The following is a 23830-nucleotide window of genomic DNA, read 5'->3' on the forward strand; positions in this document are numbered from 1 at the left end:
TCAACCTAGTTGTTAAGTACATCAAATTTTCAAATGCTAAAAATCTTGGCTGGAATCTCCTCTGCTGTGCAGGTTTTAAATCTTTTCTTCTTCGTACTTCTAAATTATTTTTTTCACCCAAACTTGTAGTCGATCTCCAAATTTGCTCTTGAGCTTCACTTGGAAATTTTCAGACTTCATGAATTTAATCTTGACATGCTCACTTGAATCAATAAATGCTTCCATGTTCACCAATGTTGTGTCACTTGAGAAATATTGTACACGAAAGTTGACTTTTGTTCAACTATAAAATCATCCAATTGAACATATTATCTCCAACACTCTTTTGTTTCACACGGAATTTCAAACCTTTTATTTTCTTCTTTAAGATTAAATTTCAATTTCTTCTCCAACTTTAATTCCTACAATTTCTTCTTTTGTGATACCTTCAGTATCTATTTCTTTTCTTCCTTTTTCAACATGATTTTTTTTTCAAATTCTACCTCTTTCATCCAATTGAACATATTATCTCCAACACTTTTTTGTTTCACACGGAATTTCAAACCTTTAATTTTCTTCTTTAAGATTTATATTTCAATTTCTTCTCCAACTTTAATTCCTACAATTTCTTCTTTTGTGATACCTTCAGTATCTTTTTCTTTTCTTCCTTTTTTCAACATGATTTTTTTTTTTTTCAAATTCTACCTCTTTCATCACTTCACCATTAGTATTTACTATTTTTTTTTAATCTCTGAAATGGTTTTTTTCATTATCAACTCCTTCTCTTGCTTCTTTCTTAAAGTACTCCACTTTCACAATTTCCTCATCTTTACTTTCAAAATTTCTTCATCTTCCATCTTTTCTAGATCATCTTTTTCTTCCATCGTATCAACATTTTCTTCATTTCCATCTTCACAAGTATCAAAAAAATCATCTTCATCCTAATTTAGGAACCAATATATATTCAGTAGATAACGATTGACCTTTATAATTAGATGGAGAAATATATTGAAGCTTTTGCCATACCTGCTGACTTGGGAATTTCAAATTTTCAACATGTTTTCAAACTTTTTCATGAATTGCTTTCTTCAATATCTTAAGTACTTGTTATTCTTCATTTTCCTGAATTTTGTTTGACCAACAATTTTTTTGGATTTTTGATGAAATCAAACCATAAATCACATGCCTTGAGATAAACTGAAATTATTCTGCTCAAGTAACGTAACAGAGAGAATCAATTTTCATTCATTTTTTTGGCTGCAACACTTACTAGCTAGCACCTTTCGAAAAAACATTTACTAGCTAGCAACTGGATATTTGAATTTTCTTACATCACCTTTTCCTTGGCTATTCTTATAATTGTTTTTTCACGTGTCAGATATTATTTGCTTCGTGCTTCAAAATCATTTCCCCACTCTGACTTTCTGATTTATAGAAACATTTAAGCTCTTAATTGAAGAATGAGAACACACACGGCATTGATATAATTTCACTTCTTTGGTTGCAATCCTTGGTTACAAAAATGATTCATGAATATGTATATATAGGCATCATCAGAGAAACTCTAGAATGATTAGAATCACACAAATTGCAAGAAAATAAATAAAACACAATTTTCAATATTAGTCTTTTATCTTCTAACAAGTTGGATGACATTCTCCACATACTTTGAAGTGTCCAACGAATTTGATTTAGTCTTCCAACAATTCTTAATAGGATAAAATGAATAATGAACATTGTTTATTTGTATTAGGGGCTAACATTATTAACTCGACAAAAAAAAACCGATTGTATGAGAAATATTTCAAAAAGTTATGCAGAGCATCTTGTATTGCTGAATAAAGCACCTACTTTGCATAGATTAGGTATACAAGCATTCCATCCTATTTTGGCAGAAGGCTATTTGTTTTGTGAACATGGTCTCATATAGACTTGTGAAGGTATAATTAGTATACCTCTTTTTTTTTTTTCTTCTTTATTTCTTGATTTATTTATGAACACATCTTATAAGTTTTTTTTTTTTTTTTTTTTTTGGGTGAGTTTTAATAATTTGGGTAAATTACTCCAATCCATATACAAATAAAGTATTTAACATTTATTACTTTAATCTCCTCTTAAATTTGTCGTGTATATTCAATGGCTATTGATCAAAATTTATAAAATGACAATTTTATTTTTTTAAAAATAAAATACAATATAACATAATATAAAAATATTATTGACTTTTATCACTCAAAATCATATTTGAATAAACAGATTTAGGAAAGTCAAACTAATAAACAATTTGTCCAAATTTTGAGAGGAGGTCAGAAATTTTTTAGGGCACTCTTAACCTTGGGGGGGGGGGGGGGGGGGGGGGGCGGCGGGGGGCGGTGTGGTTCAACTTTGAGAAGATAGAACTATAAATCAAGTGAACTCATTTGCTAAAGGTTAGAGCCAAAGTCCTATCCATATTAAAAACCCTCCTTATCTAAGTCGGGGGTTTCACAAGCCATTGCGGTTGGCCCTCTCTCTACATTATTTTGGGGGAAACTAATTACAGAGTGAAGAGCGCAGTCACTCATCCAGACAACCATGGCGGGAATTTCAACGTTTAAGTCGTCTCTGTGCCCTCGCTCTGCTCCTCCATCCTCATCTCTTTCATTTTCATCGAAGCCATCCAATCTCTCGATGCGCCTTTTTCCCGGATTGCACCGCCGTCCCACATTCCCAAGTACTACTTTACTCTTTCCATTTCTTCAATTTCACTTGCGCGCACACACACATACACCCGAAACATGTATTTATTTATAATACGTTTCTTTTATTTATTTATAATTTTTTGTTTGCAGAAATATATGCGTATTCTAGCAACGACATTAAGGTGGGCTCCAATATTGAAGTAGATGGAGCTCCTTGGAGAGTTATTGGTACTACCCGCTTGTGTTTTTCCCGATCGTTATTGTTTTTACAGAACAGTTTGGGTTCTCACTATTTGTTTGGCGGATAATTGGGTAGTATATGCAATTGTTTGTGTGAGTCCTGTGTAATACTGTTAGATTATTCTTAGAAATAGATTGTATTCATTCATGGTTGAGGTTGGATGTATATGACCCCATCAAATTTTAAATCAACATTTTCATATAGCAATGAAGGAATATGGTGGCCTGGGCATTCATGCCCTTGATGAATGCATTGATATGAATTCAAAGAAGTATTTTTGTATTATTATTTTGAAAACCAGGACATCAAATCCTTAAAGACTGTTTTTTTTTTTTTTTTCCCTTCCCCTTCTGAGACAGAGTGCATCGGGCAAGTGTACATTTCTAAAAGATTTTCGTATTTTTTTTATTTTAATTTCTTAATCTTTTGTTTGGTTGTCTTATCTAGAGTTTCTTCATGTGAAACCTGGTAAAGGGGCTGCATATGTAAGGACCACATTGCGAAATTATGTGACGGGAAATTCAGTTGAGAAAACTTTTCGAGCTGGAAGTAAGGTAGCATCTGCTGGTCTCTTCTTTTCGTTTTTCCTTTTTTTGGGACATGAACTGATGTGATGGTATGTTGTAGCCTTGTAGGTTTGGCAAAGTTTTTATTGACCACAACTTTGAAACATTAACCTATATACATGTCATTCATTTTGTACTTATGGTGGTACTAGACTTTCTCGCTTCAATCAAACCTGAGGACTTTGTCAAAGACTTAATCCTAAAGTTTCAATTCCTGGTTGACATTAAAAGTACCTAACCTACTTCATGTTCATCAAATACAAATCAGTAATGTTTTTCTGAATGCAATTAAGCTGCTCAATTTTAGATCTGGAGGTTAGACACCTTATATATGTGTAATTGCATTGGACGTTGTTTTCTATAGGTCCCTATGTTTCTATATTTAGAAATAAGCAGATATATCATACTGTAAAGATAAGAAATTATCTAGTACCCTGACCACCATATTTTGAATCTTTGGTTACAGAGTGGTAAGGTAATAATACCACCAAGAGCTCCTCTACCTCCAAGTGGAAGGTCGAGGGTTCACATCCCCATAACGCACAACTGTGGATGTGTGAGGATCATCCCTGGTTAGTTTGATTATAGGAAAGAGCTCGTTGAGTGAGAGCCAAGGCATGCTCTTCTGCCGTCCCCTACTTGTGTTTGTTTGTTGTTGGGACGTGTGTCTTTCTTTCCAAAAACAAATTGGTAAGGTAAAAACTAACAATTATTTTCATAATATGAAACTGCTCGTGATATTAAAATCATAATAGAATGGTTAAAATAGGAAGTTGGTGTGACTTCAACACAAGCACAAGATTAAATGGAAATCCTCCATATTTGCCTCCAGAACCCTTGGTGCACTATTTGAAAGCCTCGTGCCTGGTCTTGTTTATCTGCCTCCAGAACCCTTGGTGCACTATTAATCACATAAACAGTGGAGGTCAATCTTGCTTCGCCTTAGCTCTTGCATAACTTTGCTGACGTATTAATCCAGGGTAACATGTTCCTTTCCACTAGGCTTTTGAGAGAATAAATCTTGAAACTAATTTTGGAAACCTCAATGGCCATTATGCTCATAGCACAAAGATACAGATAATCAGTTGATCACTTAAAAATAGGCTAGTAAATTATTTCATGGTTTTAGTAATATGTGTTATCAGTTCACATCACAATGTCTGAATGTCACATGTTATGATCCGGTGACAATGATACACTTGCTCAATTTTTCATTTTCCTGCAGAACATACAAATAATACTCATATTACAAGCTTCCTATTATTTCTTTATTTATTTTTTAAATCCATCTGATGTGTAACCATTTCTCTAGATACATTTTACTTTCTTTGAAATAAACAATAATACTCATATTACAAACTGCCTCAATGTCAGTTTTTTTTTTTTTTTTTTGAACTTTATCTATATATATGTACATTTTGATTTCCTTTGATGTGTTGTCGTTTCTCCAGATAGAAGTGGCAGATATATTCAAGGAAACAAAGCAATACACGTATAAAGATGGTTCGCAGTTTGTTTTCATGGATCTGGTATAGTTCGTATTTCTTTTTATTTAATATGTCAGAGGCACTAGTACCTTTCTTCATATTTCTTAATATGTTAACCAAGTTTTATCCCAACTTTATGAGGTTGACTATACCATTTTCACGTTTGTAAAAGTAGAATGTTTTTGCCTTTAGAAAATGAGATGAATGTATACTATTGATGAAAACATTTTGGTGTTCCAGCTTAGCATATAAAGTACATAGTATAAGTAAGGATTTTGACTAGTAATGGATCTTCGATTAAATGGACCCATAAATGTATCTGGTGTGCTAAAATTCAGCCAAATCTGGTAAGTTCCCCCTCCCCCTCTCATGTTTTCTTTTCAAAACAAATGTGGAATAGTTTTAACTTTTATCATCCACAGAATTTGATAAACTGATGATAATTAAGAGGTAAAACTGATCCTGTATGTGCTACCATGGGGCTTAAATCATTTTCTTCATGCTGCAATGATGTGATTTTACCTTGAATCTGATGACCTGAACAGGTGGAACTGTAAATCCGGTGGTGATAGCTGTATCATAATATATATGAATGTATGATTTTCCATTTTCTTCTTTCTCATAATGTGGATGGTTTTTAGTTGGAAATCAATTTAGTAAACTTGGATAAATTCCTATTCAAAAGGAAACGGGTGGGTATTGGGGGTGAGTTAGACCTTGATAATTGGCTTATTTTGTTCTAGCATAAGAGGCTTACTCTATTTTCTAATTGCTATCTTAAATATGAAATGTTTTATATTTCAGACTACATATGAAGAATTTCGTCTTAATGAGTCATATGTTGGAGATAAGACAAAGTGGATGAAAGAAGGCATGGACTGCAATTTGCTGTTTTGGAATGGAAAGGTACGTTTAACTTTTTCTGTTCTTAATGTCTGGGTACCTTCCCTTTCTTTTTTGCGTAAAGACACTGTGTTAGAAAAAGTGTTAAAGATGGTGTCTTGGGAAGTGATCTTTGATGCTCCTGTTATGTGAAGAACCCACATAAAAGGACAGGGTGTACATGGATGATTAAATGTTTTTCTAGAAGAGTAGTCCATGGTGGCGTGCAGTGCTAATGAAACCATCTGATGAGAGATGGGCAAGGCATTTTCCTTGTAACCTTGATTGTTGTATTGTAGTACACTTAAATTCACACATGATGTGCACATTTACTTATGTATAGTATATTTTATAGCACCAGTTATTAGCTTGGGTGATAATTGCTGCCAACTCTGGTAGGGAGGTGCAAGAATTCAATACCTAGTTGAGACGAGGACGTGTCTTACGTTTTCAAAAGAGTATTCGGCATCTTTTTTAAGGAGTTACTCAGAAATATGGTTTCCGACCCTCTTCCTTTCTTCTCTTTTTATTCTCCAGGTAAGCGGCCTTACTCATTGATGTGGTTGCAGGTTATTGATTTTGAACTCCCCATCAATGTTAAATTGAAAGTGGTTGAGGTTGATCCTGGCCTTAAAGGCGACACAGTACAAGGTATTGTTGTGCTTCTTCTATTATTCATAATTTACCATGAATTCTGTGTATTTTAGCATCAAACCATGGCATCACAAGAGGGCAGGTTGAGTTCGGGGTAAACCTTGTTATGTTTTTGTTTTAGATTTTGCAAGACATAGATCAGGATGTCCTAATAACGCTGGTGCAGGACAAATAGCTTGGTTATTAGCTCGATAGTCATTTTGAAGATCAGAATGGAAATTTTCCACTCTATTGGCTTTGGACAAGCGATAGCATCTGTTGAGTATCTTTTTTCAACTGATCGAAATGAGAAATGTCAGTTGTATGCATTTTATTGGCCTACGAGTAGTGTTGAGGTGGTTGAATTTCTTGGAATTGGAAACATAAAACATAAGGATTCATTAGGCCAGATAGGATGATAATACGAAATTAGGAAAAGATATGTATAACCCTTCATGCTTGGCCATCATGCAGCTCTGTGTCTGGATACAAATGAAATGGGGTGCATATGCTCTACAGATTTTTTTTTTTTCCAATTGTATCATGCAATTGTCTGTTTATTGACTCATCCAAAGAAAAGAAAAAAATCATTTGGAAATTGAGATGTAACATGCCTGACGAGCATTTGTTCATCTACCAAAGGAAAAATAAAAAAAGAAACCAGCTGCACTTATAGGATATATGCATTACTTTTTCTCTTCTTTGTTTTCTTCTCTCTTCTCCTTTCATTTCTGGGTCCAAGTCGAATGACTTCCTGTTCTTATTCTTCTTCTTTTCCCCATTTTTTTCCTCACTTGCTGTTTGTGAATTCGTTGTGTGGCAGGTGGAACAAAACCAGCAACTCTTGAGACAGGTGCTGTGGTCAACGTCCCATTGTTTGTAGAAAGAGACCAAGTAATTTTGGTGGATACTAGAACTGGGCAATACATGAGCCGCGCATAGATTACTTACAATTTATCTTCGGCATCTGCACAAGATTTTCTTAAACTAATACAGGGTTTTCTCTCTGTGTTTTGATGCAAGAAATGTGCAATAGTATTAAATTTTCTGCTCTCAAAGTATTCTTTTTTTTCAAGTGAAATTGTATTCATTAGAAAATCTCATAGCAATAGCACTTTTGGTATTAGTATAGAGGTTAGGTTATGTAATCCTTCACTCAATTTTTAAATTGAATTCGAAATCAGTAGTTTTATTATCATTATTATTTTGTTCTCATTAGTAATTCTAAGCTATTCTTGCAAAGTAATGAGGTATACCTTTTGTAGCTCTCCAAATCATAATGTTCTAAGATGCAAACTGGAACATTATTAAAAAAGAGTTACGTAATACTAAACAACAAAAGCACTTGAAATCAGCATCATTAATGGAACAAACTCAAAATTATCAATACTCAATAACGGTTGCAAACTGAGATATTAGCATAAATCAATGTATGTGCTGTGAGATGTTGAAATGATAAAACTAACTCGAAAACTATAAAGCATTCGATTTCACAACCGCACAGATCTACTAAATGCCTTCCAAGACCTGAGGCCGACCTTAGGCGCCTCTGGAGTTTCCTTTTTACCTCCTCCTTTTCTTCTGAATATTGGCTTGAGCAACATCTTCAGAACCTTCTGGAAACCCAACCCACGTCGCCGCCGCCTGTGCTCTACAGTCGCCACCACCGGAGGTGGAGGAGCTGCTCGGGTCCGAGGCGCACATGGCTCAGATCGGCTCCTACTCAGTATGGCTTGGTTTAACTGCACCTCAAAGGAAAGCCTTTCAAACCTATCCAACAATGTGCTCTGCTCATCCCCAAACCTTCTCAGAACCTCTTCTATTTCGTCCACCGTCCCCATTTGCGTATAGACATAGATTCTTATCCACTTATTTATATAGACACACACATACATATACACACATATATATATATATATATATATATATATATGTATATGATGAAAGCTGTATGGTTACTTTTTGTTGCTAATGGCTTGAAGGAAGTGTCAAGCTGAGGTTTGGGAGCCAACATGAGACGGGCTAGCTGACGTAAGGGGTCTTATACAAGCAACTGAGGAAAGTGTTAAAAAGACAGGGGCAGTGGTCAGCCAGATATATTATGCCCAAAATGAAAAGGTGATATCTTCACACAAAAGGTTCATTTCACACATTTTGGTGTATAGAACTGTGTAGGTCTCGGGAACATCACAATCTGCCCTTGATAATCCTGCAGTCTTTACGCTTAGTCATTAGATGCAACTTTGACTCCCAACAAACTTGACCGTCTTATTATACATTCATTAAGTTGATCATGACTATTCCAATTCATATTGGCTTGTGATTTAAGTAAAAAAATTAAGTATACCATGTATGTTTTATTTTTCGATTTTTGATGAATTATTTAGGAGCAAGGGCGCAATTTCAAAATTTTAGGATCTAATATTTGAACTTTATTTTTTTTTAAGAAAATGTTTTTCTCTCTCAACTCCAAATTCAAAGCGTAGAGGGTTGGTGGGCCCTACAAAAGCACATAGAGCTAGTAGGTCAGCACTATTTTGCTTCAATATGGATGGTGCCAAAAACAAAACAATGAAATGGTTTGAGCTTGAAGTTGAATGAATATTGGAGCCAAAACAATGAAAGAAGCCATATATATGATTCAGCAGCTAAACAGTATTAATACCTTTATTCTTTCTTGCATGGTTGGAAAACCATCTTATTCCCTATATCTATATATGTGTTCCCTTTTAAGTGGCTTATTCCTTACAAAAGGATTAGAGTGATAACAATTAGCTTAAGTTGCATATTCTGTACTATGTTTCTTGTCCACTATATTGCATGTGCTAGTGTAGCTTTTGCATTCGCCTGGACTACTCAAATTATAAATCACCTACATGCTTTCTAATGATCAGTACACTACACTGAACTTCTTAACATACAAACAAATACTTACTTAAAACAAAGAATTTGTTATATATATAATGCTTAACTACTCACTGGTGAGTAGTTTCACCCTGTTTACCCTTTGTGTGTTCCAATAACAATTTACCACATCAGTTAAAATAAAAAAACAACCCACGTTTATTTAATGGTTGATCCGAGAAAATACAGGACGTGGGCTATTTTTTTTTATTAAAGTTGATGTGGTAAATTATTATTGGAATACATAAGGAGTGAGTAAGATGAAGCTATGCACCGGTAAGTAGTTAAGCATTATCCTATATATATATATATATATATATATATGTATGTATATATGTATATGTATATAATTCATATAGGCCCCAACTATTGGATGCAATTGGGATTTACAATTTGGCCCAATATTAGCTGAGCATTATCCTATATATATATAATTCATATAGGCCCCAACTATTGGATGCAATAGGGATTTACAATTTGGCCCAATACTTTCATCGAAATGTTAGGCCTAAGAAGCATTATGCCGAAACGGAACTACAATCCAAAAAGTTCAGTAGAAGCAAATGTAAGATTGCCAGTACCTGTTACATATTACCATATTAGTTGTTACCTTACTTATTTGCTAGTGACAGATTATTCAAAAAGTGAAGTTATGGTTGTAGCAAAGAACGAACCCTACACGTGCAACATATCTTGTTTTTTTTCAAAGGAATGTGTGATTGATCATCTAATGCATAACAACAGTATAATTTTGAAAAACATAACTATTATTAAAATAAAAAAAATTAATGATAATATTATAATGACATCATCTTTTGACTTTCAAAGTCTGAGTCACCAACTCTTTAAAATGTTTTTTTTTCTCTTCTTTTGATGGGTGATGGTGTGATGGGGTTCAAGGTTCAATCAAACCCAATGCATACTACTGTAAGGAGAAAGGCAGTACTTCCCAAAATCGACAAATTAGAAACTAAGGCCCAAACTGGTTCTGGGTTTTCTTAAGCTCTAGATAAGCCTATGCTGATGAAATCAAGACCCAACAGAATTATTCACGGGCCGGCCCATCCCTTCCATCCTCTGTTGGTGACCGTTATGACCAAATCACCCCCCGAAACCAAGGTATTTAACAAGTTAGGACTTGATGGCCTCTCTTCAGACTTGGTGGATCTCGTATTCACAAGTTACGACTTGTCTAAAAACACTGGAAACCGGTCTCAGATAAGCAACCTACATATTCTTCTTTCTATTCAACTACAACTCGATTTCATCTTATTGTTTGTCTCTCGTAATCCTTTATTCGTTTATTTTTCTGTCTGTGGTTTCCTTTCACTGCCTTAATCTTTGAGCCCTTTGGAAGCTATATATATATATATATATATATATAATTATTTGAATTTGGAGTTGAAATGATGAAGGGCGTCTGATTTTGCTGAAAAAAATGAGGTATTTGGACCAATTGTTGGGATTGGAAGTTCAATTTCGATATGGGGTTTTGATATCCACAGGCTAAGCCATTTAGGGCTTCTTTGTATCCAAAGTTTGTTTGGATCGGTGGAATGGGTAGAAATAAATTTCTCACGGCAATCTTTTTTTTGTTCCTGATTTTTTCGGATTGTTCTGATGCCTCCTTAGCCTGGAATTTCCGAAAATTAGTTGGTCTGGCCCCAAAGGATAATAACTCCACTACAACACCGGTAATCCTTTCTCTCTATATTTATTTATTATATAGTCTGTCTCTGTCTATATTTATTCTCTCACACACATATATACTTCTACATAGATGTGGGTGCTCTTGTGTAATTGATTGTTTTTGAAGTATTTGTTAGTGAGACCTGTGTTTGTTTATAGGGTTCGCCGTTGCCTAGTCCTGATTCTGGTAGTAAGGAATTGAATTCTAGTGCAGTTGATGCTGACATGTCTGGACAGTCGCCAAACAGTTCACCAAAAATAAACCCAAAGGGATCAAACAATGGTAATAATAGTAGTAACGATGATAACAATAGTACGTCTTCTGCAAATCCACCAACTAAGAAGAAGATAGATGAGGGGCAGATTGATAAAGGGAAAGAGAAAATTGATGAAAAAACCAACTCACAGTTGGATACCGATGGAGGATGTGAGAGTTCACCTAAGAAGTGCAGGATCGAGAAGACAATAGTTGCTTGCATTCAAGGTTTTGAGGGTGGTAAAGTACATTCCTTTTTGGTAGAATGATTTCTCTATTTTTGCTATTTTTATTACTGTAGATTAAATATGGCATATGTTATGTTTGTCACATGATACAGAGCAGTGGAATTATGAATTTAGAGCCAAATGGTACTTTTATACTATAAAAGCTCTGGTGAAAATGAGATACTATACCACATTTAGCTGTTGTTCAAACCCTTGATGCATTGCATTGGTCCTATCTAATTACATACACACACGATAGACAATATATCATGAGCTCGATCTTACTATGGAAAGAGAGGAATGATAGAATGCATAATGGAATTTTTGCTTCTCCAGTTGAAGTGGCTAAGTGTATTTTGTGGGAAGTTATGGATATCTTGGGGGTATGCCTCCAAGATGTCATTTCAGTTTTTCATTAGGTTTTTGGGATGTTTTTACATCTTTAGGTATGCCTGAAGGTGTTTCTGGATTTTTGATTGTGTTTGCTTTGCTTAGGCTGTGTTTGCTTTGGGGTATGCCCCATGTGTTTCTTGTATTTCTATTGTTTATATCTATAAAATTTCCTCCATTTACGAAAAAAAAAGATAGAGAAGAAATAGAACTTTCATCCGGTGTATGATTTAGGATATCCTAAATGTATTTTGATTTTTTGATATATATATATATTTTGATCTTTCCGTCCTAGAGCAATCTATAATGTTTCTCATTATTTAATCAGACTTAAAGAATTAAGAGCTGTATCTCATGTGTGATTCCATCTTGTGACGTGTTGCTATATTTTATATTGTATATATGTATGCAGAGACATATATAATATAAAATATTTTGTTTTATTGTTTTATGGTATTGAAAATTATGAAATCATTCCAATTTGGTATTGGATGCTTGTGAAGACCAAATTATTATTAGTATCATGTAGCGTATTGCTTCTACAACTGACCAACGAATCATAGGTGGACTCTGGTGAAGTGGAAAGTCATTTGGAAACTGCAGATTCAATAGTTAACTGTCCACATATGATGGTCAAACCTCCTTCTCTGACTGTTTTAACTGCCGTCGTTTTCTGCCGACATAATTATCACTCCTAAGTTCTTGGGTAGTCACACCTTCTGAAAAGGTAAAAGGAAATGTTGGGATGGTTTTTAAATATGTCCATTTCTAAATGAGGGAGGGTAATAGGCTGGGTTGGCATGATAGATAGTGTTGGATTCGATTTGGAAATATTTCTTTTGGACCTCTCAGAATTGTAGTTAATAAGGTTGCTTTGGCCTTGGATTCTCAAAGGCAAGCGAGATTGTGAATGCCATATTTGGAGAGTGGCTCATTTAGGCTCCATTTGTTTCGATGTAAAATATTTTCCGAGAAAATATTTTCTTTTTTCAGGTAAAATATATATATTTTTATTTTTATTTTTTGGTATTTGGCAAAGGTCTAGGTCAAGTCCATCGGGTGGGGCGTGTAAAATAGCTTGTCGAAAATTGACGAATAAGTTATTTTTTGTTAGGTTTTTACAACCAAACACCAAAAAACAAAGAAAATAATTTCCGAAAAATATTTTACGCTCAAACAAACGGAGCCTTAGTTCTTTTTGAGTTTCGCTAAAAATATGAGCTCTCTTGTTGTTATGAAACGTTGTAAAGAGCCCACCATTGCATCCCATTCTAAATGATCTATACTGAAACTACCAAATTATCAGCAACACAAAAATTTTTAAGAAATAAAAGCAATAATAGAACTTAAGAATAGTATCCTAGGCTAGTCCTAAATTAGAATCCTGCCAAATGACTACATGTTGAATCCTGCTTTCCCTTTTCTTTAGTATTTTTTTAAACCTTTTTGGGCTTCCCCTTTGCATCATCTCCCCCCAGTGCAAGGAAACTCAATTCTGTTGTGTTGAAAGAGTGGCATGATTCTTAATTATCTTGATCTAGTTATTGAACTTCTTTAGAAATCCATGTGAGACCTGACCAAGCTTGTTATTCTACTTCACTAAGCCATCTTCAAGTCAAAAGAATGTTAATATTCATCACATTTTCCATAGCATGAATATTAACAGCTAGATAGAGGCTAGCTGCAATTAAAATACTAGAGGAAGCATCAACATGTCTAATGCAGAATGACACCCTAAATGTTAAATATTACTAATATCCATACTGTTCAGCAGATACAAATTAGATAGCATAGGCAGTAGAATTCATCTTTCTTTCTGATAATTTTGTATTGCCTCACTATACCAGAGTACCAAATAAGAGCGACAATTTTGGAAATGCCATAAGTCAATAGCGACTCTGAATTGTGGCAATTACCCGATGGGCTTACATGTAAAATCTATGAAAGTTATCAAGTCTACATAAATCTCGTGAATAAACAAAAACTTATCGTGGTCTTTGTCTTGTGAGTAACCAATCAAATTCATAGGCAAATCCGTGAACTAAAAGTCTAACTTGCGGGAATCATGGATCAGATCCTGGTTGGTTAATTAATCGACTGGGGGAAAAATTGTCCCCCCTTTACATGAATTAGGTACGTTGGGAGTTGGGGCTAACACTTCAATATGGGAAAATTGTATTTGCTAGTCAGGAAATGTTTAGGCCGTGCAAACCCTATACCTTGTTAAACTTCAACAGCATGAATGTGAAGTTGCTTGCTCTCGTTTACATTACTAAAAGTGATTTTATGGTGCGTCTTCGTGTGAATGTCTCCATACACTCTTCAGATGCATTTGCTTCTGCATAATGACAGCTTGAAATGGGTGAAGGAACCAAGCCAGTTGGTTTCGTTGGTTGTAAACGTAAACCCACCACAATATCAAAGGGACTATGATCCATGTATCTATTGATGGGACTGTTATACTGAACTCAGTTATAGGTAAAATTGTGATCCTGTAGTCAATCTATCTTCCACGAGAAAGAAGTAGATCCCTAGGGCTTCTATTTATTACCTTGGTCTGTTAATCAATCTGAGAATTACAGCAAAGAAATTTTCAGTTGAGTATTCAGTAGACACTATAAAATCATCAAAAGTAAATAGTATACTTCACATTTTGTTGGTGACACTAGTTTTAGGTAATCCACAAAGGCTCATCCCTTCTTCAAAGAACAATCCGATCACATACTGCTTTTTTCATCTTAGAGTAAGGAATAAAATGCACCTTGTCTGAAAAACGATCCTAGCATTTCCTTGAATGGTCTTTGGTAAGATGAGTAGAAAACTCAAGCATAGGGTTTTTCAAAGCTTATGAGGTTTTGGAAGAGTTGTGTAAAGACCAGTATTCTTCTTTCCTTTTGTCAATTGACAAGTGCCTCACACCTATTGAGTACTATTATTATGTTCCTGAGATTGAAATGTTTGCTCATGTTCTTGGATGTCGCACTGGCTCTTTTCCCATTTCTTACTTAGGGTTGCCTTTGGGAGCCCCTTCGAGATGCGTGGGGAGCTGAGATCCGATTGTGGATAGATTCGAGAGGAGGTTGGCGGGTTAGAAAAAGCCGTCCTCTCCAAGGGGGGTCAGGTCACTCTGATTTAAAGCACCCTTTCTAGCCTCCCCACTTATTTCATCTCTCTCTTTCAGATTCCTTCTTCAATGGCTGAGAGAATTGAGAGATTGCAGCACAATTTTCTTTTCTTTTTTTTGGGGGAGGAGTTCAAGTATCATCTGGTTCGGTGGGAGTAAGTGTGCTGTCCAATTCGGAGTGGAGGCTTAGGGATTAGGAGGTTGTTGCCTTTCAATAAGGCTCTCCTTGGAAAATGGCTTTGGAGGTTTGGGATTGAGAGGCATTGGCTTTGGAGGAGAGTTATCGCGAGCAAATTTGGGGAGGGCAGTGGTGGGTGGAGTTCTCTTGAGATGCGTGGTCCTAGGGGGGTGGGGGTTTGGACTTTCATTCGGAGGGGGTGGGATGATTTCTGCAAACATGTTCGTTTTCGGATCAAGGATGGTAGGAGGATCGGATTTTGGGAGGATCTTTGGTGTGGGGAGTTTCCCCTTGCTCTCGCTTTCCCACGGCTCAATAGGATTGTTTCTCATAGACAAGGCATGGTGGTGGTTGACTGTTAGCACCTTGATAACGGGAGACTGACTTGGGATGTTCAGTTTAGGAGGCACTTTCAGGACCGGGAGATAGAGGAAGTTACTCGTTTTTTGGAGGTTCTGTATCGCCAGGTGATCACAGTTGGGGATTCAGATTGTTGGCTTTAGGATCCTAGCTCTCAGGGTCGGTTCGAGGTTAGGTCCTTTTTTAGGTGCCTTTCGGTTGGTACCGGAGGCCCTTTCCTTGGAAGTCAATTTGGCATTCTAAGGCTCCCCTTAAGGTTGCCTTCTTTGCTTGGACTTCTGTCCTGGGTAAGATCTTAACCCAGGATAATTTGAGAAGGAGAAATCAGGTGGTGGTCAATCGTTGTTATTTGTGCTTGTGTGATGAAGAGACAGTTGATCACCTTCTTTTACATTGCAGCATGGCCAGAGACTGTTGCTTGGATTATTTGGGGTCCATTTGGTTATACCTTGTTCCTCTAGAGGGTTGATTGAGGTTTGGAGAGGTTTTTCTGTTGGGGCTCTCATTCAGGATGCTTGGAGGGCTACGCCTCTTTGTATTTGGTGGTGCATTTGGCTCGAGAGAAATCGGAGATATTTTGATAGAAATGAGAAGTCTATTTCTATGCTTAAGTTCTCTATTATTTCGACTCTTTTTTGTTGGATCTCAGGGAGAGATTATAGATCTATAGAGGAGATTGTTGTTTTTTTGGCCTCTTTGAAGGTTTGAGGCGCCTTTTGGCCTTTATGTTTCTTTGGGTTCCGCTCCCCTTTTGAGCGTTTTCAATAAAATCTTACTTATCAAAAAAAAAAAAAAATTAATTCAGCTATGCATGCACTGATTGAGGAGGATATTATTAGCTGCTCTTAGTATTAATATTACAGAGCTCATTTTGTAGAGTCAATAGGAACCATAAAAGTCTTTTTAAAGCATTAGATAGGCTGAGGTTTATTTCATTCCCAATATTTGCATGCCATTGCAGTTTTGAATACTACAAGATTCTACTTTTTTTATTTCTCCATTTTTTTGGTTGATATTTTATCTCTAAGAATCCTAAAATTATATATATATATATATATATATATATATATATATTCCCTCCGTCCCAAAATAGATGTCCACTTTGGGAAAGTGGACATATATTTTGGGACGGAGGGAGTATATATTAGAGAGAGAGAGAGAGGAAAGACAAGTTAAATCAGCACTCTATTTGTAACCAGTTGTTGCCATCTCATGCTCATTTACTGGTATCGGACTAGTTTGTTGTTTCTTAAAGCTTTCAAATAAACATTTAAAGATGGCAGAACCTTTCTTTCTCTGTTTAAGGATTAATTATATACTTTACTGTCATGTATTTCATGAGGAGAAGAAAATCTCTCTCACCTTCTCTTTCTTTTTGGTAGCAGGGTCCAAAGATATTGTGCTTGTAGTCCACAATGAAGGAGAAAGCACTTTGGAAGTGAATATTACTATTCCAACGCCTATGGAAAATTCTTTAGGCAAACATATAATACTCAAAAGCCATACTGAAAGGGTATGGATCTTTTGTCTCGGATACTCTTTATTATTCTGTGTGTGGGTGTGTGTTTTTTTTATTTTTTTTAATTTTTTTTGTAATTGTCATGATACCTAAAAGCAATGAAAATAAGAAGAGATGAAATTTGAGATTCTGTGCCATAACAATTTAAATAATAATAATAATGTGAACCTGAAAACCTTTTTAAGGTGACACACTTCTGAGCCACTGTCTAGATCATGGTTTTGAATCTGAATGGGAACTCCCAGTATCTTACAACTTATTGGGTCTGGTTGCCTGAGTAAAAATATCATTGCTGTGTAGAGGCAAGGAAGAATTACCAAAAATGTTGCATGCGTTATAGTACAAACACCACCAAGCCTTTTCCCAATTATTTGGGATCGGCTACATGAATCCCATGTTTCCATTCAGCTCTATTTAAGGCTATAGCCTCAGTCAATCCACATGCTATCATATCCTTTTTTAGTAACTCTACCCATGTTAATTTTGGTCTTCCTCTTCCCCTAGTATTACCCTCAATGCGGACTATGTCACTTTTCCTAACCGGCACTTGAAGGTCTTCTTTGCACATGTCCAAACCATCTTAACCTATTTTATCTCCAATTGGTGCTACTCCAACCATCTCCCGAATGTGATCATATCTAATTCTATCATTTCTAGTTTTACTGTACATCCATCTCAATATTCGCATTTCTGCCGCACTCACTTTATGTAAATGTTGTTTCCTACATGCCCAACATTCGGTACCATAAAGTATGGAATTCCCCTTTTGATTGTAATGGGATACGCCTATCACAAAATATATTAGATAAGCTCCTCTATTTAACCCATCCTATGTTGATTCTATGATTAACATCATCTTTAAATTTACCCTCATTATGAATAATTGAGCCTAAATTACGAAAATGTTCACTTTTTTGTATCTATTGATTCTCAATCCTCATAACAACCTCCTTTGTGTTTCTAGATTTACTAAATTTATGCGCCATATATTCAACTAAAACAATATCATCGGCAAACCGCCAATTCGGCATTAATTCCTGCGTTATAGTAGTTTTACAAAATTCATAAAAACAAACTGTGAAGAGCAATAAAACTCTGAGAGAAAGGAAAAAAAGGTTTCTTTGTTGCTAGAACCTGCTTAGATATTACGTATAGCCAACATGTAAGAATCATATCTTAATGATGTATATGGCAATAATATAACTTACACACACACACACACACACACACAAAACGACAGAAAAGGAAGGATATTTTGAAGCTTCTTTCTTATTTGTAAATACTATTTTAACTGAATGACGAAAAAAAAATTATGTTGAAAGAGGAGCATAAAGCTTAGTTGACAGTTTTTGGTGGTTCATTTCAGGGTTCAAATCCCTGGCCCGGTCCTTTGAAAAAAAAAGTAGTTATTTTTTTTCTTTGCGCAGATGATTTGCACAGCGTGCCTGTAGTGAATATTTTATCATATTATTAGTAAAGATGCTGTATATATTAACCATCATCTTTCCAATGTATTTATTTTGTCAATTAATCTTCCAAGTTTTAGAGAATTGCTTATTTGTGCTTTTCTTCAATATGGATGAGATTCCTTAAATTGGCCCCTCATGTGCTCTTCAAATTATGTTTATAGGTTATTGTTAGACTCATGCAAGGATCTATGTTGGCTTTCTTTTAAGTGGCATTTCCTTCTTTGTCTCTGTTTTCTTGTAGATCAATATCTCACTGGCTATTGGCCAAAGCACCAACATAGTACTACATGCTGGTAATGCAGAGTGTGTGATTGACATGGGCCCTTCTGTAGCTGAAGGGAACTTTTTTCAGCGACTCCCTTCTTATTATAAGCAAGTTACCCCCATCTACGGTGCCTACTTCTTGTTTCTAATAGCACTTATTGTTGGGGGGACGTGGGCTTGTTGCAAGTTCGGGAAGAGGAGACGGCAAGCTGGAGTTCCATATCAGGAACTTGAAATGGGGTTGCCAGAATCCGCTTCAGCTGTACATGTTGACTCTGTGGAGGGTTGGGATCAGGGCTGGGATGATGATTGGGATGAGGAAAGGGCAGTGAAGTCACCAGGGGGACGTCATGTAGGGAACATATCGGCAAATGGCCTTACTTCTAGGTCTTCTAACAGAGATGGATGGGAAAATGACTGGGATGATTAGAATTGTAAAATCAAAGAAAGGGTGAAGAGAATTTTCAGGATATACACCACGGACGGGAAATTTTTTATGTAAACCCTTCTATATTGGTAAGTTTATTACCTTTCTTTTTGGTAGGTAATGTAAACATTTCATACACTTGCTTTGTTGACAGGAATCGTTGTGTTATAACAGTGAGCAATTTAGATGATATCCAAAGTAGTACCCAAAAAGAGGGTTGTTTTTATCTAATTACAGATATTGTAATTATCAATCATCATTGTAGATGACAATGAAGATTTTTTTTTTAAAATTTGATTTTTCCATGAATTTGAGAAGGTGAAAATGTTACTTGTTCAATAATGATAGCTTATTTGAATCTGGGAGGTACTATCATCTAATGAAGATCCAACCTGGTCTACTGAATGAGATTTGGGAGCATTAAATTGGGACCTTCAGGATTTGGGAGCTTGGAGTTATCCACCTGACTTATGTCTAAGCCTGAAAAAACTCATTATGTTAGAAATATGAATGTTGAGAGAGGAAAATTGATGTCACTTTGAACAAAGTGATTGCTTCTTGACTTGGATCTGCATCTTTTTGTGTCTGTTCCAGTTTTTACTACTCTGTCACGTAATGCATGTATTCTCATATTTGAACTTACTGAAGGTCGTTATTTTGTTAGCCGTGCATATGTTCTCATATTTGTACTTGGGTGACACTGAAGGTCATTTCATTGTTAGTCGTGTGTATGTGTAATTCAGAGAGGAAAATAGTAGACACTGTTCTCGTATTTAAATTTGTATATTTATGTTTAGAGGGCAAAAAAAGAAAAGAAAGAAAAAAAGGTTCAGGTATATAGATTGATCTTACTAGAGGATAGAATCGTCATATTTTGAAGTTGGGACCCTAATAACAAAACAAATGAAACTAGTGCCTGTCTTTCAATCCCTAAAACCCACATCCATTTCTCTCCCACTACAGGTTTGATTTGGCCTATATCTTACAATATCTTTTCTATTAACAGATTTCCTAAAGTGGTGTCTCGTCGTATGCAGTTTTTCCCCAAATTCATTTGTAGCAATCTATTCTGTAATTGATTTAATAATATTACGGAATTATCTCATGTGGCAGTCACATCTGAGTATAATGTGATTTTTTAATCATTTGTAGATTTCTGTAACGGGTGTGCGCTTGCCCATTTACCCAAAAGCTCGAACTTTTAGGTAAGACTGCATACCCACCCATTTATACCCAATCTCTTTCCCATCCGATTTCGATGTGGGACAAAATGACCCTTGTTACATTCTCTCCCATCCAAACTCACAACGCCCTCGTTGCGGTTGGGCCACCCTGCCTACCCGGGTGGACTCACCCGGACGCCTGGCATGGCAGCGGATCAAGGACTGGGTTTGGCTCTGATACCAACTGTAACGGGTGGGCGCTTACCCATTTACCTAAAAGCTCGAACTATTAGGTAAGACTGCATACCCACCCATTTATACCCAATCTCTTTCCCATCCGATTCCGATGTGGGACAAAATGACCCTTGTTACAGTTTCCTACGACAGATCCATCAAAAAGCTTGAAACGGTTGGTCACATGGAATTATTTCTCTTCCAATTGTAATCATCATTTTCAACCAAGCCCTTCCACCAAACCAGTATAGTGCATCTCCCAATCGATAACATATGCCATAAGGTCATAACCCTCTTTTTAAGTAAAGACTGGTGAGTCATAAACTAGGTGTAGGGTAAATTATTGTCCTCCTTATCATTTTGCCCAACGGGGACTGTTCTTGGCTCTAGCGATCATTAATCGAAGAATTTTAATTCGCTGGGTCATACAATTTAAGATTATCTAATAATTTATCGTAATTATATGTTAAACCCAGGTGACATCACTGATCTCTAAGAATGCACCTACCTCCGGTAAATCACATGCAACAAATTCATCATATTGGTTGTGTTGAATTTGTGGATGGTTTCAAGTCATCATACTTGGTTGATTTTGAAACATAATTGAGTCTGGCTTCCTTTGTGTGTGTTTTTTTCAAAAACTACCTTCATACATAAGCCAACTTTGTATTGTAGTTGAAGCACTTATTCTTTTATTACCCATTCTGCTTTTATTAAAATATAGTAATAACTCTCTATCTCTCTCTCACACACACACACACCCAACAAAGTTTTCACTTTATACCGTAAATGATTAAAACAAATTGAGTTATTCTTGGAAAGAAACTCATTTGTCCCCACTAAACTCTTTTAATAAAGTATAGTCTCTCTCCCACTAGGGACTTACGGTGAAAGTTTGCATGGTGTGTCTCTATAATTATGTCTCAATAAAGCAAACAGAAAAGAAGAAAAAGGCAAAATTCTTCTTGCTCTTCCTCAAGCAATTCAACACTTCCACAAAATTCAAGAAGTCTTTCCTTCTAATTTTTTTTTTTTTTTTTTTTTTTTTGAAAAAAAGAAAAAAACTATTATATTTTAGATGTTACTTTAGAAACTTTTGAACACTTCACATTGCTCCCTCTTGATGATGATTACCATAAATATAAAGCCTGAAATGTTGGGTTAATGCCAAGTCATCCGCTTTGAATTCATTGATGTTGTTGAGTCCTCCGGTTGAGTAGCATGTTGGGATCATTTTCATTAATTCTTCTTCTTTTTCTTTTTCTTTTTCTCTCTCTCTTTCTTGGGTAGGTAAAAAGCTCCCATTCTCATTCTTTTGATGACAAATAATATTCCTTAGTTTGCTTTCAAAAGCAAGATAAAAGCTATTCCAAATTGATAACTAGATAGATTTGCTGAAATTTGAAGTTGCATAGGGTACATAAACAGTCATTATAATTTCTTTTTCAGATATCAACAGTAAAACATTGGTAGTAATTTTAAGGCTTTAGTAACTCTTCTAATGATGAAGAATGACCCATCAACAAATAGAAAAATATACAAGACTAAAATGGTTAAATTATCCATCTAATTTATTAGTCTACATCTCTGTTTTTGTGACTAAAAAAATTACCGAGTCTCATTTCTATGTCTAATTTCTTTTTTAGTGCTTATATTTTAAGCGCAGCATCGCGCCTTTCTGTAACAACCAATTTAGTAGAAGGAAGGGAAGGGTAAGAAAGGAAAGGAAAGGAAAGAAAAGGAAAGGAAAGAAAAGGAGAGGAAAAGAGTGCATTTACTTGGTTTGGTAGAGTGAGCAAGGGAAGATAAAGAAAAGAAGGGAAATCATTTCCCGCCAGACCCACCACATTTCTTCCTCCCAAGAGTAAAGAGGAAAGGAGGGAAAGGGTCATCCTTTTTTTATTATTATTTGAAATTTTTTGCCCTTTAAAAATCCTTTCAAAATGCACTCACTGAAAAAATCTACCATGCAGCTTCTACTTTACTTATCCTCTGTCACACTCTGGCTTTTGGCTAATAAACTAAATTTTAGAACATTAAAAGCTGCATCATGTAACAATGAACATGAAAGGCACGCACTGTATATTATATTTCAGGGACAAGTGCTCTCGAGGACCCCCACCATGTGAAGTGCTTTATTGATGTCAAGTGCATTAAATAGGTTTCCTTGAGGTCTACAAACAATCTGATTAAAAATAAAAACTTCACATCTAAGCATTAATTATCAAACCGACCTCACTAAAATTGATGGGGTCAACTGTGTTGAGATCTGTAATGTGTAAACCAATCTTACAAGAGCGCAATTGACGTATAGTTCAGTAACTAGCAGCTGCAGTGGTATGTATAAGCAAATGGACATAATGTTTACATTCAAAAAGTTCTGGTCCACCACCTCTTGGATATAAAGCAAGGGTGCCACTAAATCCTACTTTTCTCTCTCTTTTCTCGGGAAAAGTTTACACACACACACACACACATTCACTATATCACCTCTAAATCCTACCAGCACTCCAACACTCAACCTCCTTTGAGATCCTGCCATCCTCTTTTCCTTGTCTTTTTTTTTTTTTTTTCCTACTGTGTTATTTACTGCAACTGTGCCATGTGAATTCCTCCTCACTTTTACATCAATCTTGAGTAGTTGAGCTCATTCTTCCTCCTCCCTCCCTTTGCCATTCACATTAATCTCTTTTATTCTTTTCATTGCATGGCTTATAAAGTTTTACATTCCTTTCCACAATGTACTTGATATCAGGTCCTAGAGACCACTCTGTAACAGTATTACTACCAATGATGCCCATGGCACGCGTTTGCCCATGTTTGTCATGCTAAAAAACAGAAAAAGGGTGGTACAAATTGGAATGGATAACAAGAATTAAGCAAGGTATGGAGAGTTTTTCAGATTACCATTTGCAGAAACACGGGTAGGTGGATGAGGACGATATCATTTTAATGTTGCGTAGCTGTGAGAACTGATTATGACAATTACGGACTGATGGAATTTAACAAACAATAGGTACAGTGGGGGATATTCGGGATTTGAATTAAATCACCACATGAGTTTCCCAACAGCATAGAAACAAGCAGAGAACCTAACAAAAGAACTGAACAAGCACAACAAAATAAAGCGAAAGACAAATTTTCAGCCACTGTGATC

The 23830-nt window shown here is 35.7% G+C and overlaps 2 protein-coding genes across 2 annotated transcripts; both read left to right on the forward strand.

Moving 5' to 3' along the window:
- Positions 1–2413: 2413 nt before the first annotated feature.
- LOC132313408 (uncharacterized) lies at positions 2414–7670 on the forward strand. Its single transcript, XM_059812158.1, has 7 exons — positions 2414–2692; positions 2811–2888; positions 3349–3455; positions 4919–4996; positions 5759–5860; positions 6406–6487; positions 7293–7670. Exons 1-7 carry the CDS (start codon positions 2554–2556, stop codon positions 7409–7411), a joined length of 705 nt encoding a protein of 234 aa, XP_059668141.1. The 5' UTR covers positions 2414–2553; the 3' UTR covers positions 7412–7670.
- Positions 7671–10533: 2863 nt separating this feature from the next.
- LOC132313409 (uncharacterized) lies at positions 10534–19585 on the forward strand. The gene is made up of 4 exons (XM_059812159.1): positions 10534–11067; positions 11222–11558; positions 16983–17110; positions 18827–19585. Exons 1-4 carry the CDS (start codon positions 10930–10932, stop codon positions 19277–19279), a joined length of 1056 nt encoding a protein of 351 aa, XP_059668142.1. The 5' UTR covers positions 10534–10929; the 3' UTR covers positions 19280–19585.
- Positions 19586–23830: the final 4245 nt, after the last annotated feature.

This window comes from Cornus florida, unplaced genomic scaffold (assembly GCF_030987335.1).
Source record: "Cornus florida cultivar Cherokee Brave unplaced genomic scaffold, ASM3098733v1 CherokeeBrave_3.0.0_Hap2_Chr06, whole genome shotgun sequence".
NCBI classification, from domain to species: domain Eukaryota; kingdom Viridiplantae; phylum Streptophyta; class Magnoliopsida; order Cornales; family Cornaceae; genus Cornus; species Cornus florida.

Excerpts from the sequence above, each read along its gene's own strand:
- LOC132313408 (XM_059812158.1), top strand. The coding sequence starts at position 2,554 with ATGGCGGGAATTTCAACGTTTAAGTCGTCTCTGTGCCCTCGCTCTGCT. Across the intron at positions 4,997-5,758 it reads AGTTTGTTTTCATGGATCTG|ACTACATATGAAGAATTTCG; the intron begins GTATAGTTCGTA and ends TTTATATTTCAG. Across the intron at positions 5,861-6,405 it reads TGCTGTTTTGGAATGGAAAG|GTTATTGATTTTGAACTCCC; the intron begins GTACGTTTAACT and ends ATGTGGTTGCAG.
- LOC132313409 (XM_059812159.1), top strand. The coding sequence starts at position 10,930 with ATGGGTAGAAATAAATTTCTCACGGCAATCTTTTTTTTGTTCCTGATT. Across the intron at positions 11,068-11,221 it reads ATAACTCCACTACAACACCG|GGTTCGCCGTTGCCTAGTCC; the intron begins GTAATCCTTTCT and ends GTTTGTTTATAG. Across the intron at positions 11,559-16,982 it reads CATTCAAGGTTTTGAGGGTG|GGTCCAAAGATATTGTGCTT; the intron begins GTAAAGTACATT and ends TTTTGGTAGCAG.